The 23,191-nt window shown below is 48.5% G+C and overlaps 1 protein-coding gene across 5 annotated transcripts; it reads left to right on the top strand.

Annotated features, from left to right (window-relative positions):
- Positions 1-5,462: 5,462 nt before the first annotated feature.
- FAM3A (FAM3 metabolism regulating signaling molecule A) lies at positions 5,463-21,759 on the top strand. Of its 5 annotated transcripts, XM_084836079.1 has the most exons (11): positions 5,463-5,629; positions 9,176-9,297; positions 10,201-10,311; positions 12,254-12,277; positions 13,567-13,641; positions 14,868-14,991; positions 15,247-15,305; positions 15,392-15,442; positions 17,158-17,242; positions 20,333-20,459; positions 20,651-21,759. In XM_084836079.1, the coding sequence occupies exons 2-11, from the start codon at positions 9,285-9,287 to the stop codon at positions 20,747-20,749; spliced, it is 768 nt and encodes a 255-aa protein (XP_084692205.1). In that variant the 5' UTR covers positions 5,463-5,629; positions 9,176-9,284; the 3' UTR covers positions 20,750-21,759. The 5 variants fall into 5 exon arrangements, with proteins under 5 accessions (XP_084692205.1, XP_084692201.1, XP_084692202.1 ...); XM_084836075.1 differs by lacking the exon at positions 13,567-13,641; XM_084836076.1 differs by lacking the exons at positions 12,254-12,277; positions 13,567-13,641.
- The last annotated feature ends 1,432 nt before the right edge of the window (positions 21,760-23,191 follow it).

Raw genomic sequence — 23,191 nt, 5'->3', positions numbered from 1 at the left:
CACGCTATCTACCTGCATAAAGGGTCCATTCCAGATGAAGCTTTTATCGCACTATTGCCCTGTCTCATTCATGAAATTTTACCAGGGGATCCAGATGACATTGATAGCCATTTATAACCTGCTCATGTTTCCCCATCACATTTTATTTATTTATTTGTTATATTTCTTGGTCGCCTTTCAGGGCAGAAGCCCTCCCAAGGTGGTGTACAGCAATAAAACACATAAAATAATTACAACGAGCAAAAAAAACACAGTAAGAACACAATAAAAACGGCAACAACAGCAATCACATTAGGATTAAAGCCAAAGTAAAATAATATGTTTTCGAGGCCTTCTTAAAAGCCTGCAATGATGGAGCATGGTGGACCCCTAATGGCAACTTATTCCAGAGTTGTGGTGCCACTGCAGAGAAGGCCCTGTCACATGTGGTCACCCACCTAACTGCTCTCACAGGTGGGTGAATTAGAAGGGCCTCTCTTGCTGATCGTTCTTTTACTGCAAAAAATCCATGCAGGAAGAAAAGGCAGAACAGCTGCATAATTCCCTCCAATGATTAGCGCTAGAAGCCCTCTCTCTGGAAGCACCCAAAGAACAAGGAAGTAGTGATACACAAGTCTGAAGCAATGCGTGGAGGGATAGGTAGAACAAACGCTTCACTTTGCAACAACAGAACCGGTCACTAGCTAGGGGTAGAGCACCAGCAGCCATGAAATACTTCAAAATCTGCCACGGTTGTCTTACCACACCCTATATCGCTGGTGCTCAAGTGATGGATGATTCTATGGGCAATTGCCCACTTTGTGTTTAATTGCTAAGCAAGTGATCTGACAGTAGTTCAGCGGTTTACACTGGTGCCCATATGTGGTTTACAGGGAACACCAGATTTATAGAGCACACATGCGATACCATGACTTATAAGCTCTATAGAGAGGAAACATTCATGTGCTGATGAAACACATGAAAGTTTCATCTCCATAGGGCTTACACACCTACTAGCCCTGACCCAAACATCATGAATGCTGGCTCACCCTTCCCCCTACATCTGCGTGTCCAGTGCAAATGTCTGTAGGGATGCTTTTGTGCACATAGCTGTATGCACAAAAGTATGCACAGGATATGAAACCCTGACCGCCTATGATACCAGATTGTACCGATGCCTCCATGTGTACAGCTGCTATACACATGTAAATGTTTGCATGGAGAGGGCCGGATAAGCCCGTGTGCACAATGCTGGGAGTAGAACTAATTAGTGTGGCCCTGCTTATCACGTTGATTAGTTACATGAGCCTTTAGTTTGTATTGTAACTAGTCTGGATAACTAGTCTGGACCTGGGAAAATGCGACGTATGGATACCATTTTTGTTGCTCTGGTTGTCTTTTAATGTTTTAATATCTTTACAATTTTAATATTGATGATTTAATTATATTTTTAACTTTTATACAGTTGTATTTATATTTCTATTTATAGGTTTTAATTGTAGCAGGTTTAACGTTGTAAGGCTGCCTTGAGTCCCAGTATTGGGAAAAAGGCAGGATATTAATAATAATAATAATAATATAGTGCAGGGGTGCAGCCCAGGGGCCAAATCCAGCCCTCCTGGGGTCACAATCCTGCCCATGGGGTTTCCCCAATGCCTGTGCCCATTCCTTTGGCCTGGCCCCTATTCCCCTGACCACCCGTCGTTTAATGGTTTCCGGGCTTTTGTGTATTTTCTCCCCTCTCCCATTCTAAAAGGTTGAACTGCTTCTCCTAAGGCTGAGTTATCAGCAAGACCTTTAAGCTAAACTATGCTGGTATGTTTGGTGCCAGCCCTTTTGCCCCGCCCATTTTCCCTTAGGCCCCGCCCACCACTGGAGTGTGGCCCCCAAGAGCTTCTCTGACATGGAATTCAGCCCTCAGGCTGAAAAAGGTTCTACACCCCTGGTATAGGGCTATGAAGAAGGTGGAAACGTTGGATTCTGAAGTATGTGATTGAAGCATGCTACCAGGTTTTGCACCTTTAGATTTTTCCACCTGGATTTTTTCTCTTTCAGGAGCTTCCCAACACTGTGTCTCTTTAACAAGCGTACTAGCTTCTTCTTCTGTTATAGCTCCAGTCTCTTCCATTTCCTCATGTAATCCAATTCCAACTTCAGTTCTCTGTGTGCCCGTATTTATGTAGCCACAACAGCAGCATCCATGCACAAAGGGGGGTATCAGCAGACCCAGGGTAAGCCCAGGCTTCACATATGTACAAAAAAATCTTCAGGAAAAGAAACCTAATGGTGGGAAGGAAAGGTTCCTCCTGTGCAAGCACCGGGTCATTACTGACCCCTAGAGGGGCGCTGCTTTCACTGGCGTTTTCGTGGCAGACTATAGCGGGGTGGTTTGCCATTGCCTTCCCCAGTCGTGACTACCTTTCCCCCAGCAAGCTGGGTACTCATTTTACCCACCTTGGAAGGATGGAAGGCTGAGTCGACCTGAGCCGGCTACCCGAGACCCGGCTTCCGCTGGGATTGAACGCAGGTTGTGGGGAGAGTTTCGGTTGCAATACTGCCGCCTACCACTCAGCCCAGTTAGGACTGAGGCTATTCAGACACATATAGATAGTAAAAGAGTAGAGAGAACCACGTCATTGTGTGGATATAAGCCATATCCTGGTTCACATTGAGAAGCTATTTTTAAATGGCTCCAGGGATGGAAGTGAGAGCTGCCAGTAGAAATTAATGGAGAAATCCAAGATTTTAATGTGGCGGGGATTGAATATCAATGTGCCCACTCCCAAAATACCCAAATGGTAGCAGCAAAGCAAAGCATCCCTGCTCTTTCTAACTCAGTGTGAAGCATTTTAAGAATAACCCTGCTAATGCAAATCCAAAGCAAATGCAGTTCATTGTGCCCATATTGCAGGTTACAAGGTGCTGTGGCTGGGAGAGGGTTCACACTGAATACTGCAGTCAAGCTTTAAGTGGTTTACATGAACCCTGCAGTTTGTCCAGAGGTATTACAGCCCCATTGCAAGTTGCGGTAAAGATGAGAAAGTAGTGTACAACAACCCTGCAGTATTATCCATTTATTTTATCCCAACATTGCAGGTTGGGCTGAAAGAGGAGTATACTGTTATACCTCTATAGCAGGTTGGAGGGCTCAGACAGAGTAACTTAACAGCAGCCCTGCAGCGTAGTCCACTGTTGATATTGCAGGTCAGGGGTGGGGGTGAAAATGGTTTGGATTGCCATTCAAAAATCCCCCATACCTCTCAGATAACCAAAGGTCAACCTGTTTAAATGGCCTTCCCTCCCCACCCGCAAGACCTCTTGCTATGGGTAAATGTATCCTTTCCCCCTTCCCTCACTCCTGAAATACCCCCACCCCCAAACATAACAGACCTGAACAGATTCACAAGGCTCCTGTTTCAGCCACGGTGTCTGCTGGGTGCCATTTGGAGTATGCGACCCCTCATGGGGTTAATTCTTTATTTATTTATTACATTTATATACTGCCTAACAGCTGAGGATCTCTGGGCAGGTGACAACAACTGAAACCATAAAATTCAACACGATAAAACCTAGTATAAGACTTTAAACGTTTAAAAGAAGTATGTAAAACCAAAGTAAAACCCAATGGCAGTTACAACCCAGGGAAAATCTGGGCGAAAAGGTGCGTTTTTAGGAGGCGCTTGAAAGATGCCACATTTTCTGCCTCCCAAACTGCACAGGGGAGGGTTTTCCAGAGGGTGGGTGCCGCTACAGAGAAGGTTCTTTCACTTTGGAATGACCAGTAAGGCCTCCTCTGATGATCTTAGATGTCGCCTTGGTAGGTATGAGGAAAGGCGGTCTGCCAGGTATCCTGGTCCCAAGTTGTTTAGGGCTTTATATGATAACTTAACCTTGTACGTGGCTCAGTAGCTAATAGGCAGCCAGCGCGGTTCTTTTAACACAGGTGTTCTGTCAGCATAGCTAGGTGTCCCAGTAAACACCCTAGCTGCTGCATTCTGCACTAGCTGCAGCTTCTGAACCACGTGCAAGGGCAGCCCCACATAAAGGGCATTGCAGTAGTCTAATTGTGAGGTTACCAGTGCATGGATCACTGTGGCTAGGCTATCCCTATCCAGGAACAGGCGTAGTTGGCGTATGAACCGGAGTTGGTAATGGGCACTCCGGGCCACTGAGGCCACCTGGGTTTCATCTGAACCCAGACAATGGCAGTTATGCGAGGGTGATGATGATATTTAAACATTGTTAAACATTGGTTTGTATTCAATGTCATGCTGACTTTAAGCCCCATTCATTTCAATAGCTCTACCCTAAGTAGGACTAATATGGGCTAAAAAAAGGTAAAGGTGTCCCCAACCAGTCGTGTCCGACTCTAGGGTGCGGTGCTCATCCCCGTTTCTAAGCCGAAGAGCCAGCGCTGTCCGAAGACGCTTCCGTGGTTATGTGGCCGGCATATTAGAACAAGAATGAAAATGTACGGTATAAAAACAATGAATGAATGAATAAATAAAAGTACCGTCTTCTGCATGCTTAAACTAGGAATACACCCCACTGAATTCAGTGGGACTTGCTTTGGACTAAACATGCAGAGCATTGGGGTGTAAAATAAACTATGTAATACCTTTACAACCCATAATTTGTTATGCCAGACAACACAATCCTACAATTCTGTCCATTGTTATCTCCAAATGGTTCAGAAATTTGAGAGCCACTGAGAGTATGGTTATAAACTAAAATATGAATTAAGGAGAGGGATGTAGGGAAGATGCAATATAGAAAACAACTAATAAGTGTGTATCTGGTATATATGGATTTACTAATTAAGAGACACCCCTCCTCTTCTCATAGATCCCAAGGAAGTCCCAAAGCACTATGTAATGAAAGTAAAGCCAAAGTAATAATGTTGTAGTATAATAGTCGGATATGTAAACAGTGAAACAATTTATATAACCCCAATAAAAAAACCCGTTCTACAGAAATCTGAAGAGGCAAAAATACAGCCTCGTTTCCCCCTCTTTCATGTGTGAGTGTTTCTCTTTCTCTCTCTCCTGTGTATTACTTTGGTTAAAATTCCCTCCTACTTAAGGCAGACCCATTGAAATGAGTGGGATTTAGTTAGTATTGTATTTTACCCTTCGTTTACATTGGCCAGTTTGGCACTGGCTTCGTTTACACTGGCAAAAAAAATAGCGAGAGGATCTTATTTGAGAGCTGTGAAGTCGGAATGCATTATTCCAGGCCCATATTTGTGGGTGGATAGGGGAATGAGGCCAGTAGACAGTGGGAAAAAGCCTAGCGACAAGCTGGGTCTTAAGAAGGGGATCGATTATGGGGTCGGCCTGGGAGAGCAATCGCTGCTGGCCCGGGACGGGTCCAGCATTTCCCGTGGAGCGGGATGGACAAAGCAGACGGAGGCCCGCGATGGGCGGATCACGCCGCAAGGGAGGTCACTTCGGCCGCCTCCGCCTGAACCCTGGAGGCTGGGCGGAGCCACCGGGGGGAGCTGCTGCTTGGCAGGAAAATCCTGCTTGAGGCCGGAGCCGGGCGAGACGGCGCGGATCGTGGATGTGGATCGCACCTCGGAGCCGGAGCGCTGGCCCGCCTCGAAGAAACCGAGGGGAGCCATGAGGAGATTGGGGCGTGTGGGAGACGAGTATGTGGGGCAGGGGAAGTTGCTGCGCGTGTGGCAAGGACTGGGAGGGCAAGAGGGGCTGGGGGGTGCCCCCAGAGCGGGGGGGGCACAGATTGTGGGTGCATGGAGACCGGGGGGGGTAAGGGGTGTGCGTGGGGTCGTCGGGGAGCTGCCCGCCCTTCTGGCGAGGGTCCGGAATCTTCCGAAATGCGAGACTGGCAGAAATGCAGCGGCTTCGGCTCCCCGCCCCCCCGCGCATGCCTTTGCAAAGGGGAAACCTTCAGTAGTTGCATTTCTGCCTGTCATGCAGCTGTTAAAGCAGTCTTCCCCACTAGGATGCTCGCCAGATATGTGAGAGACTACAACTCCCAGTGTCCCCCAGACAGCCATGCTGGCTATGGGATACTAGGAGTTGTAGCCCCGCACATCTGGAGAGCATCCGGTTGAGGAAGGCTGTATAAAAAGGCTCTGGAGCCCCAGGGAATGGGGGAGGGGAGGAAGAGTGACAGTCCTAGAATAATGTAAGAAGGTTAAAGAAACTGGATGATCATTGAGCTCAGTTGCTGCAAAGGTCTAACATGGAGGCAAAGAATATGGGATGGGCCTTCAAGAAGAAGCTTCACCCCAGCTTCTGGAAAAGGGGGGTAGAAAAGTCCACACTCTTGTTTTGCACTCTTGGGGGTGGTGGGAGGATCAGATCTCATTTCAAAGGGGGAAGGGAGGATGGATCATTTTACGTATTTTTTAAATGTATTATTTTATATTTTTATCCTGCCTTTTTTCCTTTTGCAAGAAACCCAAGGCAGCTTACATAGTCTTCTTCTTTTCCAGTTTATCCTCACAACAACCCTGTGAGAGTAGACTGAGAGACTAGCCCGAAGTCACCCAGTGAACTTCATGGCCGAGTGGGGACTAGAACCCAGATCTCTTGAGTCCCAGTCCAGCACTCTAGCCACTAGACCACACTGGTTTCCATTGGCTCTAAGACCTCTGGAGCTGTAGGAGGAGGGGGTGATGCAGGTCAGGGATATGGAACTAGGGCAGGTTGTGTGTGTGGGGGGGAGAGTTTTACCCCAAGGTAGAACAAAGGACACTGCAGAGTTCAGGGAGATGCAGGCAGGGCCGGCTCCAGAGGGTACAGCTGTTGGGCTGAAATGCTCCGGCTTCAGAGACTGGCAAAAAGCCCGGTGCCTTTACAACTCTGCTATTCCCACTTAGCAGAGAGCAAACAAGGAGCATGAAATAAGTCTCAGTCTGCATGCCCTGCCTCTTCCAGGTTAAGGGGCCCACTGATGGCACCCATCCACCACAATCCTGAGGCCAGCACTCCCATCAGGGATATTATAGAAGCTGGTTCAGCTTCTTAGAACTCAGGGATTCTTGTCAATAATTTCCATAGCCCTTCGGAATGGTCAGAGCACTTCACAGTAACGCTCTCCCTCTCGTTCACGCTTCTTTGATTACAAAGGAGTTGAAGCTGAGACTTGATATGCATGTGAATTCCCCTGCAGGGCTTGCTGTTTGCATTTTTAAAATTCAAGCTGGTTAGTCTGAATCGGGTGAGGATAGGTTGTTGGTGTGGTTAACAATCTGCCCAGAATCCACACTTGGCCTCGCACGAGCTGCGGTGCACCCCCACCATGGCTTGAATTTTCAGAATGGCAGCTGGTGCCACAAAGAAAAGCCCCATGGGGAAATCACCCATAGTAGCTTCTCATGATGTGCGAGCCTGCTCAGAGAGAGACTGATTTGATGAAGGTCAGCTAGGCAGCCATGGTGGAGTAGGGATTTAGCCCTCCAGATGTTTTGGTCCACAACTCCCAAAAGCCCTAGCCAGCACAGCCAATGGTGAGGGATGATGGGAGTTGCAGGCCAATATATCCGGATGGCCACAAGTGGCCCACTCTTGTCACATTGGCTTGGATCTGTAGTCAGCCCAAGCCTGGTCTACACAAGCAACAAAATTAGATGGTTGTACAGTGTGAGACGGTACAGTGGTCTGTATCACTTGAGTCTCCAGGTGAGGGAACCACATTTTGAATGCTTTCCAAAGTAAATAAGGGAACAAAACAAATTGATCTGAGAATACAAAACAGGCAGAACACTGGAAAAGGTTTTAGCCCAGTCCTTCCCTTGAATTCCCTCACCTGCTGTGCAAGGTTTTTTTTGTTCTTTTTTTAATGTACAGGAAAGTGCTTTGGTGGTGTTGTTTTTAATAATGTGGGAGGATATTCAAATCTGGTGTCCCCCCCACCTGCAGCCTGAAGTGACACCATTTTGCTGAAGGCCAGGCCTCAGTTTCATCTTAAGTGCCTGGGGTAGCATGTGGATTTTGTCAATGCTTCTGGAACAGAGGTTCCTCATCTGCTGTTTTTCAATTGCAGAACATCTTACCCTGGAGATATGCAAATGCCTGAGCGCTATTTTGTGCATTGTGCGGTTAGATGTGACAAACAGGTGTTTTTTAAAAGGCTTAGATTGTATGTGTACACAGCTAGTCACCAAGACTTGTGTTGTGGTAACCTCAAGATTAGATTATTGCAATGGGGCTGCCTTTGAAAAGTAACCAGAAGTTAAAGATTTAAAAAGGGAGCTACAAAACTCCTATTGTATGCAAATTACAGAGCTCCTATAAAGCCTGCCAATATGTTGTCAGTCCAGTTCAGAGGGCTAGTATTGGCTTTTAAAGCAGGGGTAGGCAACTTGAGGCCTTCCAGATGGTTTGGCCTACAACTCCCCTCACCATTGGCTATGCTGGCTAGGGCTGATGGGAGTTGTAGGCCAGACCATCTGGAGGGCAGTTGCCACACAGGGGTATCTGAAGGCCTGCACCCAGTTATACCCAAACATGTCTTATAAGGAGGCCCTTTTCAGGGGTATGATTGCAGGGGTATGCAGATGTTGGCTCAGTAGCCAACCAACATTTGCGGTTGTCAAAGCTCCTGCCCCAGGTCTGATCTGTAGAGGCATTTGTTCCAACTTGGGGAGTGGGATGTGAAGCTCCTCTCTGTCATTCTAGATTTGGAGCGGCTTCAAACACTTCTGACGGTAGTGTAAGCCACGGGGCAAGCTCCCCCTCTGTCTTTCCACTACAAATAGTGCTTACAAACTATTTAATCTCAGGAGGGCTTTTTGGGTCCTTGCTGGGGTACATTTATGATGCTATGTTTTAAGTAATTGAGATCCTATTGTAATATTTTTGTTCTGATATTATCTTATAAGGTGTTTTGTTTTGTTTTTAAACGGCGAGCTCCCACAGGGTCCTGGCAGAATAAATTTCTTTTAAATAAAACTCAAATCAGTTTTGGCTGTGGGCAAACCCAGGTTTGCTGCTGTGTGAAATGGCCCATACTCTGGGCACCTCATGGTAACAGGACTAAATGGTTTGTTTATTTCTGTTGTCTCATCAGTTGCTATGAGGATTTTATTCTAACATTTGTGTGATTTTATGTTGTATCCCATGATTATTTGCCATGAGACATTTGGAGGTAGTGCAGACTGTACTATGGATTATCATTTTTAAAAGTTCCTTGGGCTCATTCTGACCACTGCTTCTAATCTCTGCAGTTTGAAGGGTGCATGTGACTAATCCATCTCCGAATCCCTCACCGGCCCTGGTACTTCAGGAGCCCAGTAGCATTGGACTGGGGCTGATTCTAGACACCTTCAAGAGGCCATGAGACTAGCAGGTGAGTTGCAGCTGGAAGAAGGCAAAAACAGGGTATGAGAGGAATCAGTTACGCTAGAGAATCGCACTGCTTAGCCATTGATATCCAATAGGCCCTTTGGAGGCTTTATGTTCCTGGGACAACAAGGGGAAGATGTAGTAGCCAGGATGGCATGACTGTAACAGTTGGGTTCAATCCTCCAGGGCAGGAGCGCAGAAGCGCTGCCCCGGGGGCAAAATCTGACTTGCCTGAGGTCCCAGTCCGGCCTTCTGGTGTTCCCCGGATGGCCCCACCCCCTTCCCCTGGACTGTCAGTTGTTTGGTGGTTTCCCAGCTTTTGTGAAGCTGTTGCATATGTAGGGGGAATAAGACTCAGCCGGCCTCAAACACAACTGCCCTTTATCTCACGCAGAACTGCAGGACTTAGTAGAAGCTCCACCCACTGCTGCTGCTCCCAACTCTGGCCAGAATGCTTTCTCAGCTGGTCAGTATGGTGATGCCACACTGACCCATCTGCACACTGGACCTTGTATGACACAGGTCCAGTGACCTCAGTGAGAGAGGAAGGAACCCACCTTGGTCCAGCACCATAGTTCCTAGCAAACACCTGATCGTGTAGGGCAAATGAACGGAGGGTAGGAGCTGAGTAGGAGGTGGTGGCTTCCCCCAGTCTAAAAGGTTGAAATGTCCCTCCTAAGGCTCAGTTACTAGCCATGAGAGCGCTCAGCTACAATGTGCTGGCACATTTTTTCATGCTGGCCACACCCCTTTTGCTTTTGGCCCTGCCCACCACTAGAATGTGGCCTCCATGAGCCTCTCCAGAATAGAATTTGGCCCACGGGCTGAAAGAGGTTCTGCACCCCTGTCTATAGGGCTTTGTTGGTCTTGCTGCAGGTTTCACCTTGTCTTCCTGAATCCTTCTCAGGTCCCCTTCGCGTCGTCGTGATCGTCTTGACAGCAGGGCTGACCTGGATACTTGTCAGCATCTTGTTGGGTACCCAGAGCGGTTTCTCTCGCCTGCAGCAGCTCCTCAGCAGTAAGAACGAGAAGAGCCCTAGAGGGGATGATGGTGGGATAAGGGGGAGAGGGGGTGTGAAGGAGCGGCTGTGCCTGCAGACCCTGCTGCCTTTCCTGTCCATGCCTCTCCATGCTTCGCCCCCAGCCATTTTCAACATCTAAGGCCCTCCTCCAGCTGCCTACTCTGAGGGAAGCTCGGAAGACAGCAACAAGGGAGAGGGCCTTCTCAGTGGTGGCCCCCCAATTGTGGAATGATGTCCCTGATGAGGCCTGCCTGGCGCCAACATTGTTATCTTTCTGGCACCAGGTTAAGACCTTTCTCTTCCCCCAAGCATTTGGCAGCATATGATAAGTTTTAATCGATCCTGGATTGTCTTATGGTTATGGGTGTTTGCTTGAGATTGCTTGCTTGAAGTTGTTTTAGATATATGTTGTCTTGTGTATATTGGCTGTTCATGTGTTTTTTATGTAAATGGCTTTTAATTTCTGTATACTGTATTCTTAATGTTTTTAATCTTTGTAAATGGCCAGAGAGCTTTGACTACTGGGCGATATAGAAATGTAATAAAATAATAATAATAATAATAATTTTGCTGGGAAGAGGATGGCTTTGGTTGTTCGATCTAGAGAGGTAGCTGTGTCAGGTTTGTGGCAAGCTAACTGTTAGGGATGTACGAACTGTGTAAAATCCGCTCCCTCTGTGTTTTGCGGATTGTCAGGTGCCTTTTATTCCGTCATCCGCTCAGAGACGGATGCAAACTTTTTTTTCTCATCATGCAGAAAAATACACAAATAATTAGGTAAGAGGTTTTGTAACAGTTTACATAATTTACTTTAGTACGTACCATTTAGCCTATTTTCCCCCATTCCATTCAACTTTTCCTCAGCAGAAACGTGCGTATTTTTGTATGAATAAATATGCGTACATTTTGGGAAAGCAAAAAACCATCCGAAAGTCCACGGACTCTGCATGGCCTGAGGGGGTCGCTCGGCAGTGGATGTCGCAGGCCGGATTCTTAGAAATCCAAGCTCATTTTAATCCATCTTGAATTTCTCCAGCATCCCTAGTAACTGTAAGGCTAAGATGACTTGGGTTAGACCAGCTTTCCCCAACCAGGTGCCCTCCAGATCTTATGGTCTACTTCTCCTGGCATTCACAGCCTTTGGTCATGCTGGCAAGGGCTGATGGAAGTTTGTTTGTTTATTTATTTATTTATTTATTTATTCATTCATTCATTCATTCATTCATTTCATTTCTATACCGCCCAATGGCCGAAGCTCTCTGGGCGGTTCACAAAAATTAAAACCAAACACACAATAAAACAATTTAAAATATATAGAACATTAAAACAACAATATAACAATACAACCGCAATAAAACCTAGCAGCAGTGCAGGAGTTTAAAATACAGATTTCAAACAGCAAAGATAAAAATTTAGAAAGCTAAAATGCCTGGGAAAATAAAAAGGTCCAAATTTGAAGTTGAAGTCCAGATCTTCAGGAGGCTGGGTTAGACAATTAAATACATGGACTCTGGACTTTGGAACCCTTTGTTGCTTGGCTGGGATGCTCTTGCTTAGCTTTAAAGAAATAAATCCTCTCTGCAAGGTATTGCACTGTTGTTTCTAACATGGAAATGGAGGGACTTGTAATCTAAGATCAGTCTAACAAAAGCGGTGGCTCAGGCTGATGCTCCAAGCCACGCGCCTTCCAAGTTTGCAAGATGAAGAAAAGCCTTTCTTGTCTTGCTTTTTGACTGTCTTCTCCAAAGCTAATCAGACTGAAGCCCTGTAAAATCAGTCTCTTGGCACCTGCTCTGCTGATGTGATCTGAAGTAGTAAAGGTAACTTTGGTCTTGGCATCTGGCTGCTGCTACATCTTTGAGGAGCTGAGATGACGAGGCTGTGCAATAGCTGTGGACTGGCTTTTGTTGATGCTGCTGTTTCTCTGCTTCCTTGCAGGTCCCGAGAATCCTCCCACTCCAGGTAGATGACTCTCGCTACGTCCTTCCCCAACTTGGCGCCTCCCAGTTATGTTTGGACTACAACTCCCATCATCCACAGCTAGTATGGGCTATGGGTTTGGGCCCCCTCAAAAACCTGGTGCTTTCCAGATGTGTTGGACTACAACTCGCAACATCTGCAGCTGGCATAAACGATGGGAGTTGTAGTACAATGGGGGGCCGGTCTACACTTGCACTGCTTGCAAATGCGCTACCCCATTCCGGCCTCGCTAAGATCCATATAGCAGCAGAGCTTTGCAGTTCTGAAACTTCTGCTGAACTGCGCTCCCGCTAAGTTGAGGAACTCTTTCAGTTTCCTGTAGCAGAATGGAGAGGAAAGCAAAGACTACCCGCTTGTTTTGCAGTGCTGCTTGTCACTTTGGATCCAGGGGAAGGTGGGAGAAAAGGCAGCGGGAAAGAGCAAAGGCGTGGCGTGATGCAGGATCTGCAAGGGGTTGTCCGCGGGGGAGAGCTTTTAACAAAATAACGATAATGCAGGGAATAGGTTTGCTTCCTTGGCCCATGGACCAGTTTTGAGAGACATTATGTGTGTCATGGAGCACCAACTACAAGGAGGGAGGACTCGGCCGAAATGCCCACAAAAATGGTGGTGCTGTGCTGGGGGGTGGGGAGAAGCTTGGAACTGCCTGTGCTGTCTTGGAGACCAGCCTTGCCGTTCTGAATAGCTGTCCAGTAACACAGCTCCGTTCGGTCTGAAGCAGGATGCATGGTGGGTGTGACTCTCCGCCGCCGTTGCCCTCGCCCAGCGAGAAGTGAGCTTGTACTGGCCGCGGAGGGGGAGACATTCGCAGAGGGAGTGTGTAGGACAGGGGTGGGCAACTTCACAAGGTCTGGGGGCTATTTTTGCCCCCCACAGGTTGCACTCCTGATGCCGCCCTGCAGAATTTGGCAGCAGCAGCTAAAAAAACACTGATTTGCCATCGGTTTGCTACGGAACACTACAGTAGCCAAATTTAGCTTTAAAACAAGCTAAATTTGGCCGTTTCAGTGCCGTATAGCAGTTTGCTGCCAATTTTTGGCAGCAATTCTGCCAAAAAATGTCCACCACGAATTTCTGTGGCAGGGCCCAGCAGGGGCTGCGCGCTGCCCACCCCTGGCGTAGGACATTACAAGGGTAAGTCAGAGACTAGGCATCCAAATCACTTCCCCTTTCAGCTGTGTGTCTGCCCTGGCTTTGTGTCCGTTCTGCCATCCCTGGAATCTATTGGTCCTCCCTTCCTTCTGTCCTGACTCTTCATCCCTCATTGTCAGGTTTGGACGACATACTTGATCAGATCAGAATGGTCCCAGCACAGAGTAATACAGGCAGCAACAGTAGGCATCGCAGTGAGTCCAGATGAGTTGAAAGCGGTGAGGGTGAACAGTAACACAGCCAGCCTCGGGAAGCATTTGCTGAAAGCGGATGTTATTCCCCGACTCCCCGTTCTCTTCTCATTGAGGGGAAGGTCCTGACCTGCCCTAGCTCACAGCAGGAGAAGCTTCATTCCCATTCCTCTAATATCGGGCGATAGCTCAGTGAGAGAGTGCATACCTTGCATGTCAAAGGCCCAGGTTCCGTTCCTGCACGTGGGAGCCACGGAAAGGGTGGGGGAGGCTAGATCTTCCCTTTCTCTAGGAGCTGGAGATTTGGGGAAGTGTGGAATGGAAGCAGGACACTGACAAGTCTCAGTTCAACACTTAAAACCCTGAGGATCACCTTGCTAAGTGTCTGATCTTGTCCCCATCCCGTTCTTGGGGCATTTTTCCGACCTGTCACTGTCAAGGATGTGCAAAGTAGCCAAAATGCAGCCTCCTCTTGTCAATTTCCTTGTGTGCTGCCTACTACACTTCCTTCCCTTTGGCAGCTGAAACATATGAGGACACTGACATATCAGACAGCCATAAGTGCGCACTTGCGCACCTCTGAAAGACTGACAAAGCAAAACTAATTTTAAAAATTGCACAAATTCCTGGGGCCGAAAAAATAATAAATGTTGCAGCTCCATTTGTGTGAATTTTGGCGGGGGGGTGTGTGTGAGAAAAAATAAGCCAGGGAACAAAAAGGGGTCGCGATCAGAGTGGGGAGAGGGATGGGACAGGCAGACAAGACGGGTTCAGCCGCACAGGACACTGGGATACTGGCTGAAGGACTGAGGGGGAAGCAGGGAGGACAGGCCACGGTGAACATGATTGTCTGTCGGACACACTGTGGGTTGTTCCGAAAATAACCAACACTGCGTAGCTTATTCTCAGGGTGGGTTGTCGTGTCGTGTGACTTGCCCAGTGTCATCAGCCTTGGCCTAGATGGACCAAGGGTCTGACTCAGTAGAAGGCAGCTTCCCACGTTTCTCTGAGCTGTGGAGGCCAGGTGATATATAAATTAAATAAATAATAAATAAATAAATGAACTTGCATAGGATTGCACTGTAAGTCACTGCAGAGGCCTCCCCTCCTGAAGTAAATAGCTATGTGGTAGTGCACCAAACAAACAAAAACCAGCGACACAGAAGTGTCCCTGTAGCCATGGGGCTTTGTGATTTCATGGTCTTCTTGTCTTGCCGCTGTCTTCTCAGAACCCAGGCCCAAGAAGTACAAATGTGGCCTCCCGCGGGCCTGCCCAGATCACTCGTTGGCATTCCGGATCACGAGTGGTGCCGCGAACGTCATCGGGCCCAAGATCTGCCTGGAGGATAAAATGTGAGTGAGTGCCACTGGGGAGGGAAGAGCCAAAGTCGTGGCTCTTGAAAGCCTTCTGGTGAAATCCACCCGAGTGGAGGTGGAGATGGCCGCATCTGCTTGCTCAGGCCCCCTCCTCCGCGGGCTGCCCATTCTGGGGAGGGTGGCATCCTTTCCAGGGCAAAGCCTTGGCAAGCCCCAGATGTGGCCCCATGGTAGCCTCATTGAGGGATCTCTTGGTGGGGCTGCTTCTGACCTGCCCCCCCTTTCTTTCAGGCTAATGAGCAGTGTGAAGAACAACGTAGGCCGGGGCCTGAACGTTGCACTGGTGAATGGTGAGGTGGGCTTATGGGGGTATGGACAGTAATGCTGTAGGGTCAGGCAAAGCGAGTCCCTCATGCTGCCCTGCTCTGCTTTGCAGGGGCGAACGGAGAGCTGATTGATGCCAAGTTCTTCGACATGTGGGCAGGAGGTGAGTGTGTTGTGTTGCTAAGAGTTTGGGAGCATAGGAAGTTGCCTTATACTAAGTCATTGGTCCATCTAGCCTGGTGTTGTTTATTTATTTGTTACAGTTATAGCCCACCTTTCCTCCAAGGTGTCCCAAGACGGCTTATATACTCCTCTCCATTTTGTCCTTACAACAACCCTCTGAGGTAGGTTAGGCTGAGAGTTGGACTGGCCGAAAGTCACTAGTGAGCTTCATGGCTGAGTGGGGACTAGAACCCAGATCTCTGGAGTCTCGGTCCAACACTCTAATCACTACGCCGCACCGGCTCTCTGACTGGCAGCAGCTCTCCAGGGTTTCAGGCAGGAATTTTTCCTGCCCTACCTGGAGATGCGGGGGATCGAACCTGGGACCTTCTGCATGCAAAGCAGGGGCTCTACCACTGAGCTACGGGCCTTCTGTGTCCCTGGCAAGGCAAGAGTTGCCTGGAGAGAGGTCTGAGGAAATTCTCTGCAGAAGAAAAAGGGAGTCCATGGAAGAGGATATTTGACGGATCGTGAGGTTGTGCTCCAGCATGGTTATGGGCCACGGGCAGCCTTTGGATTTAGGATGAAGGGCCAAGGAGCAACAGGAGAGGTTGACCTGTGACTGATCTGCACTGGTGACTGCCCAGGAAGTGTGGCATTGCTCTGGCTCCATGACACTTGGTCCATGAGCCAGGAATTGGAAGGCGTGAGATGGCGACAGATGGTTTCCAGACTGCTTCTGTGGACAGGGGTGCTTAAGCTAGTCGTGTGGTGCTGGTGCTGAAAGGTGCATTCTGGACCTGGGAGGAGACCAGGCTGCCCTTTGAACCCCACCTCTTCTGTACAGCTTTGGACACTTGATGTGGGAAGTGAGGCCTGGGACACGTAGAAGGCCTTGCCCATGCTGCTCAAAGGGCATTTCATCTGGATGGCAGCCATTGATGATGTGGTGGGGCATCCCTCATGGGTGGAGGGACTTTGGAAGTTACGGCCAGGCTTGTGGATACTCTGTGCTTTAAAAGAATACATGGTGGTAGGGGGGTTAGAGGGTGGATTAGAGAGCCAGTGTGGTGGAGTGGTATGAGTGTTAGACTGAGACTCAGGAGATCCAGCGTCTAGTCCCCACTGGGCCATGAAGCTCACTGGGTGACTTTGGGCCAGTCACCGACTCTCAGTCAACCCTATCTCACATGGTTGTTGTGCGGATAAAATGGAGAAGAGGACCGTGTACGCCGCCAAGAGGGGAAAAAGCAGGATGTTAATGTAACAATATTTTTTAAATAAATAAATTGAAGACATATATTTTCTCTTACTGTACATCATTTCACCTGCACTCCTTGTTGGTTTATATGACGAATTCATAATTTGTTTTTGCTGATCATGGGAAAGGGCACTGAAGCCCCACTTCCAATCCTTGGGAACGCTGTTCAGCCACCCCTCTGGATTCTGAGATTTCATCAGCCGTGGCCCCCATGCACTTTCAAGCATCTCTCCACAACCCCAAGGACTAGAAACTTGCTCGTGTCTGGGGGTGGGAGGAGCTAAGATTCTCAGAAAGCCGCACCCTACACCCAAGACCACATCCTGTAATGTTCTTGCACTTCTACAGAATTGTGGCATGCACCCAGCCCAGGCCTCCGGTGTGTGAGACTTTGGAGGAACAGCTGTGCTGAGACCTCCTGCTCTACTCACTGTCTCTCTCTCCGCCTCCTCCAGACGTGAATGAGCTGTTAAAGTTCATCCGGCCATTGCATGAGGGGACGCTGGTGTTCGTGGCCTCTTATGACGACCCTGCCACAAAGTGAGTGTTAACCGGGCAGCCAGCGTGGCTTGTGCTCGACCCATGCAGTTACATCAATGTAAAGTAGTGGTGTAGGAGAAATCCCCCTCTTTGCAGCTATCCAGGTCAACAGGAGTTTACTGAGGATGGGCAGACATCAGCTAGGTCTCCTATTTGATGCTTAGCTATCAAGACTCCGATTTGGGCTCCATCAGAGGTATCAGGAGATTGGGAGGAAGAAGGCCTATGCCGTAATCCAGCATTTATTTATTTGTTTATTACATTTATAGCCCACCATTTTTTCCTCTTGTGAGGAACCCAAGGTGGCTTACATGGTCCTCCTCCTCTCCATTTTATCCTCACGACAACCCTGTGAGGTAGGTTAGGGTGACAGTCAGTGAGCGGCTCAAAGTCACCCAGTGAGCTTCATAGCTGAGTGGGGACTAGAACCTGGGTCTCCTGATTCCCAATCCAACCACAAGTAGTTCTTGTGGCACTGAGGGCTTCTTCAAACATGCATGCCTATAATTTGATTCCTCATCTTTTTCTTTTAAAAAAATGTTTATACACCGCTTCCCATTTTTGAAAAATCACAAAGCGGTTTACAACAAATTATAAAACAGTACATCATTATAAAAGCACAACAATGCTTAGACAAGGTAATGGTTGGGGAAAACCAGGGTAAACAAATACGTTTTTAATAATCGTTGAAAGCACATGATTGTTGGTGCCGGACGTATTGCAAAGAGCAGGTCATTCCAGGGCGAGGGTGCCACCACAGAAAAGGCCATTGCTGTATTGTCTACTCAGCATCCTGTTTTCAGCCTGTGTTTGAGGCTGGAGGTAGCATATACTCATATTCGTGACTAGTAGCCATTGATTGTCTTATTCCCCATGAATTTGTCTAATCTCCTTTTAAATTGGATTGGATGAGGGCTAATAAACTGAATCCAGACAGGACTGAGGTGCTGTTAGCAGGCAGTTCTTCTGACCGGATGGAGGGTGCTCAACCTGTTCTGGATGGGGTTTCACTCCCCCTGAAGGGGCAGGTTAAGAGCTTGGGGTTTTTTCTAGAACCAGGTGGCCTCAGTGGCATGGAGTGCCTTCTGCCAACTTTGGTTGGTGGCCCAGCCATGCCTCTATCTGGACGGAGATAACCTGGCTTCAGTTGTCTATGCTGTAGTAACCTCCAAGTTAGATTACTGCAACATGCTCTACATGTCTTTGAAGACGGTTTAGAAGCTGCAGCTCATGCAAAATGCAGAGGCTAGATTGATAACGGGGACCGGAAAGTCCAAACACATAAGACCAATTCTGGCCCACTTGCATTGGCTGCCTATATGTTTCCGAGCCCGATTCAACGTGCTGGTTTTAATCTATAAAGCCTTACATGGCTCAGGACCACAATACCTGACAGAGCACCTCTCCCAGGTCAAACATACACTCCGCTCAACATCTGAACTCCTCCTCCGGCTGCCTACTCTGAGAGAGGCTTGGAAGACAGCAACGAGGGAGAGGACCTTCTCGGTGGTGGCCCCCCAATTGGAATGATCTCTGCGATGAGGCCCACCTGGCACCAACAGCGTTATCTTTTCGGTGCCAGGTTAAGACTTTTAGAAATGTTGTTTTGTTGTTGTTATTGTTATTATTATGCTGTCTTATGCTGTCTAAGTTGGAGGCTTTATCCACATGCCACGGAAGCAAATTCCAGTCTGAGTGTTGTGTGAAGAAGTACTTTCTTTTGTTTGTCCTTACTCTCTTGATTGCTCGACCCTCGATGAATGTGCAAACTGTGACTCCCCTGATGAGCTTTTCTGTCTAAAATCATGTGAAACATGAGTGGCTTGTTTAGCATATTTTATATGCCACCCTTCAGTGAAAAACTCCTGAGGTGGTTCACATATTAAAATAATAAAATGGAATATGAAAACATGAAGATGAACGTTCCATCTGATCCGTGATGGCTCCTTCACTCACACCGGTGCTGGTGCTGGGTGCTGCTGCAGATATCAAATGGTGGAAACGCATATGTGAACCAGCTCAAAGAGGGAAAGGGAAAGAAAGAGAATTGGAGTGCTCAGGGTTGTGGCTTCATACTACCATTTAAAATCAAAGTAGAGTAGCCCGATTTGGCACAGGACAAGGTTTTTGCACTGGTGAGAGTGGCACAGAAGGGAGAACTTGAGAAGCTGCCGCTTGTCTCACTACTGCAGCACTTGGATGGGAGAAGAAACTCCAGTTTAAATTCTTGATTTTGTAAGCAAATTTAGCATCCTGTGAACTCTAGTCTTTTGGCACCACGCGGATCTTTTCCCAGCAGAGGAGGGGCAAACGATTCCTCCCTGACCCTGTTCATCCTGGAATGGTTTTGCTGCTGCTCTTTGTGGGTGTGGAATTTGCATTCTGGGAAGTTTACTCATGAGTAGACCTGGTGGCTGGAGCCCTCCCCAGCTAGCAGATTGGCTTACGCCTGTGTGTGTGTTCAAGTGCTAGCACAGGCTTCCTCCATCCTGGCACCCTTCAGAGGTGTTGGACTACAGTACCCATCAGCCAGCTGGGGTTGCATGGTGGCTGGGGATGATGGGAGCTGTAGTTTGACAAATCAGGGCAGACAGGCTTGGGGGAGGCTGTGCAGCTTTGCAAGGGCTGCACTCGAGCTACCACGAAGGAAGGCTCCATTTCAGACGAGAGGCTGGAGACCCTCCTGTCGGCAGATGTGATGTTCTGCGTAAGGCCTGTTGGGACACTGCATGGAACGTTGTGGCGGGAAAGCGGCCTCCTCCCTAACAGGGAGGACTGGACTTTCAACCAGTCCAGAACAGTAGCACCGATGAGTGACACTGTTCGGGGTCTGGGCTGAATAGCACCAGCTGGTTCCAGGGATATATCCTGGGAAACGAGCTGATACAGGTGCATCCTTATTTAGTGCCCAAGGTCTGCATAGTGGTGGTGTGCAGCACTAGAGGTGCGTGCTCAGAAGGGCGACTGGTGCTGCCTAAATAAGAATAAGAGGTGGGTGGGAGTGGAGTGTGGAGGGGGCAGGAGGAGTGAAGAATAGACACACATTTCATTTGCTCACACATTCCCCCCTACCCTGCTATTTTTCTCCAGAATGAATGAAGAGACCCGCAAAATCTTCACAGAACTGGGCAGCCGAATTGCGCGAGACCTAGCCTTTCGAGACAGCTGGGTCTTTGTGGGAGCCAAAGGGGTTCAGGACAAGAGCCCCTTTGAGCAGGTACTGGGGCCATCTTCCTTCCCCAGAAACTCAGGGGAGGGTCTCTGGTGCCACTTTGAAACGCCTCTCCTGGGTGGGTGGATTTCAGAGACACCCTGAAATGGCTGGAGCACAGACCGGGGTGGGTGGGGAAAGAGGCAGAGGAGTGGGTGAGACACCCATGTTAAACCCTCACTTTGCTCTTTCCGTAGCATGTCAAGAACAGCAAGAGCTCCAACAAGTATGAGGGCTGGCCTGAAGCACTTGAGATGGAGGGCTGCATCCCACAGCGAACAGCTGAGGTCCAGTGAGGGCCTGTTTCCATGGAGCCTCCAACGTCTCTGCCTATGCGGCGGGGAAACCACCCATCTGCCGCTGTCTTCCCTTACAGTGGCAGCTGTCCGTCCTTCTCCTCTGTGGCAGCCTCTTTGGGCTCTGCCGTAACTAGGCAATCACGTTTTCCTTTCCAAAGGGCCTGCCTTGCCCATGGCCTGGGAAGTGGGGTATTGTAAGAACAAAACCTCTGGATCAGCCCCCCAGCCCTCCCCTAGTGCCTTATTTCTCTCCTGGGTGGAGGAGTTAATCCAACTTGTCCCTTTTCCTGTTGCTGTGAAGTTGGGGTGCAAATGGTTGCCCTCTACTGATAATACTGGCTCAGGAACTGCTTGGAAGAAGCATGGGTATTTATGTGGCTGTCTTTCTTTTCCTTTGCAAGACGCTAAAGCAGGGGTGGGGAACCTTTTCCCCCTGGGGGCCACATTCCCTCTGTGGGGCAAAAGCCAAAAGAAGGCAGGGACACCCCCATTTCTCTCTTTGCTGCACCATTTCCTCACTCTCCTTCTCTTTCACACAGCCACACCCACTCCCATCCATCCATCCATCCATGCACACCTTGCACATACATAATGCCACATGCTGCCCAACTGTTTCCCACCAACCAGAGGGGCAGATCTAGAGGAGTGGGGGTGGTAACCGGTAGGCCAGATGGGAAAGCTCTGTGGGCCACATCCGGCTCAAGGTTCCTCACCCCTGGGCTTAAGGACTTACCCCTTTTCTACCATGGTTCATAGGTCTTAAGATAACATCTCTGCCATCACAAAACACTTCCCAAGCCTTTTATTGTTTTGCCACACTCCTGAAGGATATGTAGTTGCTGTTTCCTGAAAGGTAATGGTGTTTCACTTGTAATGGGATCCGAGCACCACGTTCACCCTTACAGACACGGTTCTTTCTACATGTCAGTGGAGGGAATCCAAGCGGAATATTTCCATTTTCAAAACCCTTGTTGCTAAACTGCATCTCCAATAAACAATGTGCACAACTGCTGAGGTGTTGTTGTTATTTTGAAATGGGTGCTCCCCGCCCCCTCTGTGGAACCAACCGGCTCTTCCCTTGGGATCCACAGTTAGTCGCCAGGAGTGTGATCATACACTTGCACAATCTTCCGTTCCTGCTTTACTAAAGGCCTGCAACCATCATTTTGGTCGGTGGCTTGCACTGTAAACCTCTGCCGCCTGATGCATGCTCTGTCTTGCCTCTCTCTCTTGACTTGTTTGAGCCCCGATTCGTGCACTGGCACACCCTTCTCCACCCCATATCTAGCGTAGGAGCTCGGTGCTCCAGAATGATGCCTGAGTGCAAAGAGGTCTCACTTCTGTATCTTCTCTCCCCATGTCCCCCACAAAGGGAGAGAAATATTTGTGTGAACAGCAATTGTTGGGGAGGGGAAGGCAGAGGACAGAGATCAGCTACCGCCAATGTATGAACCAGAGTTACTGCAGCTTACGTTCATGGTGTAGCAGAGACAAAATAAGCTTTATAACTGCCACCATCTGAGCTTGCTTTCTCCCCATCATAGCCCCTTCTCTCACCTGTCTCCTTTTCCCCTCTTCCCTAAAACAGGCCCTGCTTGTGACCAGGCTTCACCACCACAAGCACAATCCAAGGCTGCATGCAGAGGTATAGTGTGATCCCATTTGCCTTACCGGCAGCTGTCCTCTGCAACTAGAAGTGACATCCAGCAGGGGGGAGCACCTCCACCCACCTTAACCATGCTGGAATCTGGGACTCCCTGTATGCCTGGGCCTTTGCAATTTGGGCCAGACTACACGCCATGTTATTCATGCTTTAAACGCATGCTTTTACTAGCTATTTTTCTTTCAAAGAAAAAATAGCTCTGGGCCCCCGAATATATACACCAGGCAACAACTGGTGCCTATGTACATCAGCTGCTGGGAAGCATGGGCGGGAGGGTGCCGTTACACTCCTGTCCTGCTTGTGGGCTTTCCATGGGCAGCTGGTTGGCCCCTGTGTGAACAGAATGCTGGACTAAATGGACCTTTGGTCTGATCCAGCAGGGCTCTTCTTATGTTAATATACTTTGGATAGGGACCCCATGCCAGTTTCCTGTTGAAAATCCCCATCCTGTTTGTTATTTGCCCCTGAAGGTGACATTTATTGCAAATGGTAGTAAGGAAGGCTGATTTTCAGGAGGAAACTTGAGCCCCCGATCCAGATCAGAAGCATTTTCTGGATCAGAACCTCGCAGCTGCGCCTTCAGAATAAACAAACCCAGTTTAATCATGCTTTTTAAAAAAAAGATTTGAATAACATGTAACTTTGGGCCATGATCCAATAGTGTCTATAACAGCAGGATAAGCTGTAACCTGTGAAAATGCCGTTATGCAGTTTAATACGGAGCGCATTTAGGGAAACCTAGACCCAATTCATCACTTTTACTTGTTGAGTAGGGG

This window comes from Heloderma suspectum, chromosome 2 (genome assembly GCF_057233095.1).
Source record: "Heloderma suspectum isolate Gila_16-S chromosome 2, 16-S_ref, whole genome shotgun sequence".
Classification (NCBI taxonomy): domain Eukaryota; kingdom Metazoa; phylum Chordata; class Lepidosauria; order Squamata; family Helodermatidae; genus Heloderma; species Heloderma suspectum.
The sequence above is the reverse complement of the archived record's forward strand: the minus strand, read 5'-3'. Positions and strand labels throughout refer to the sequence as shown.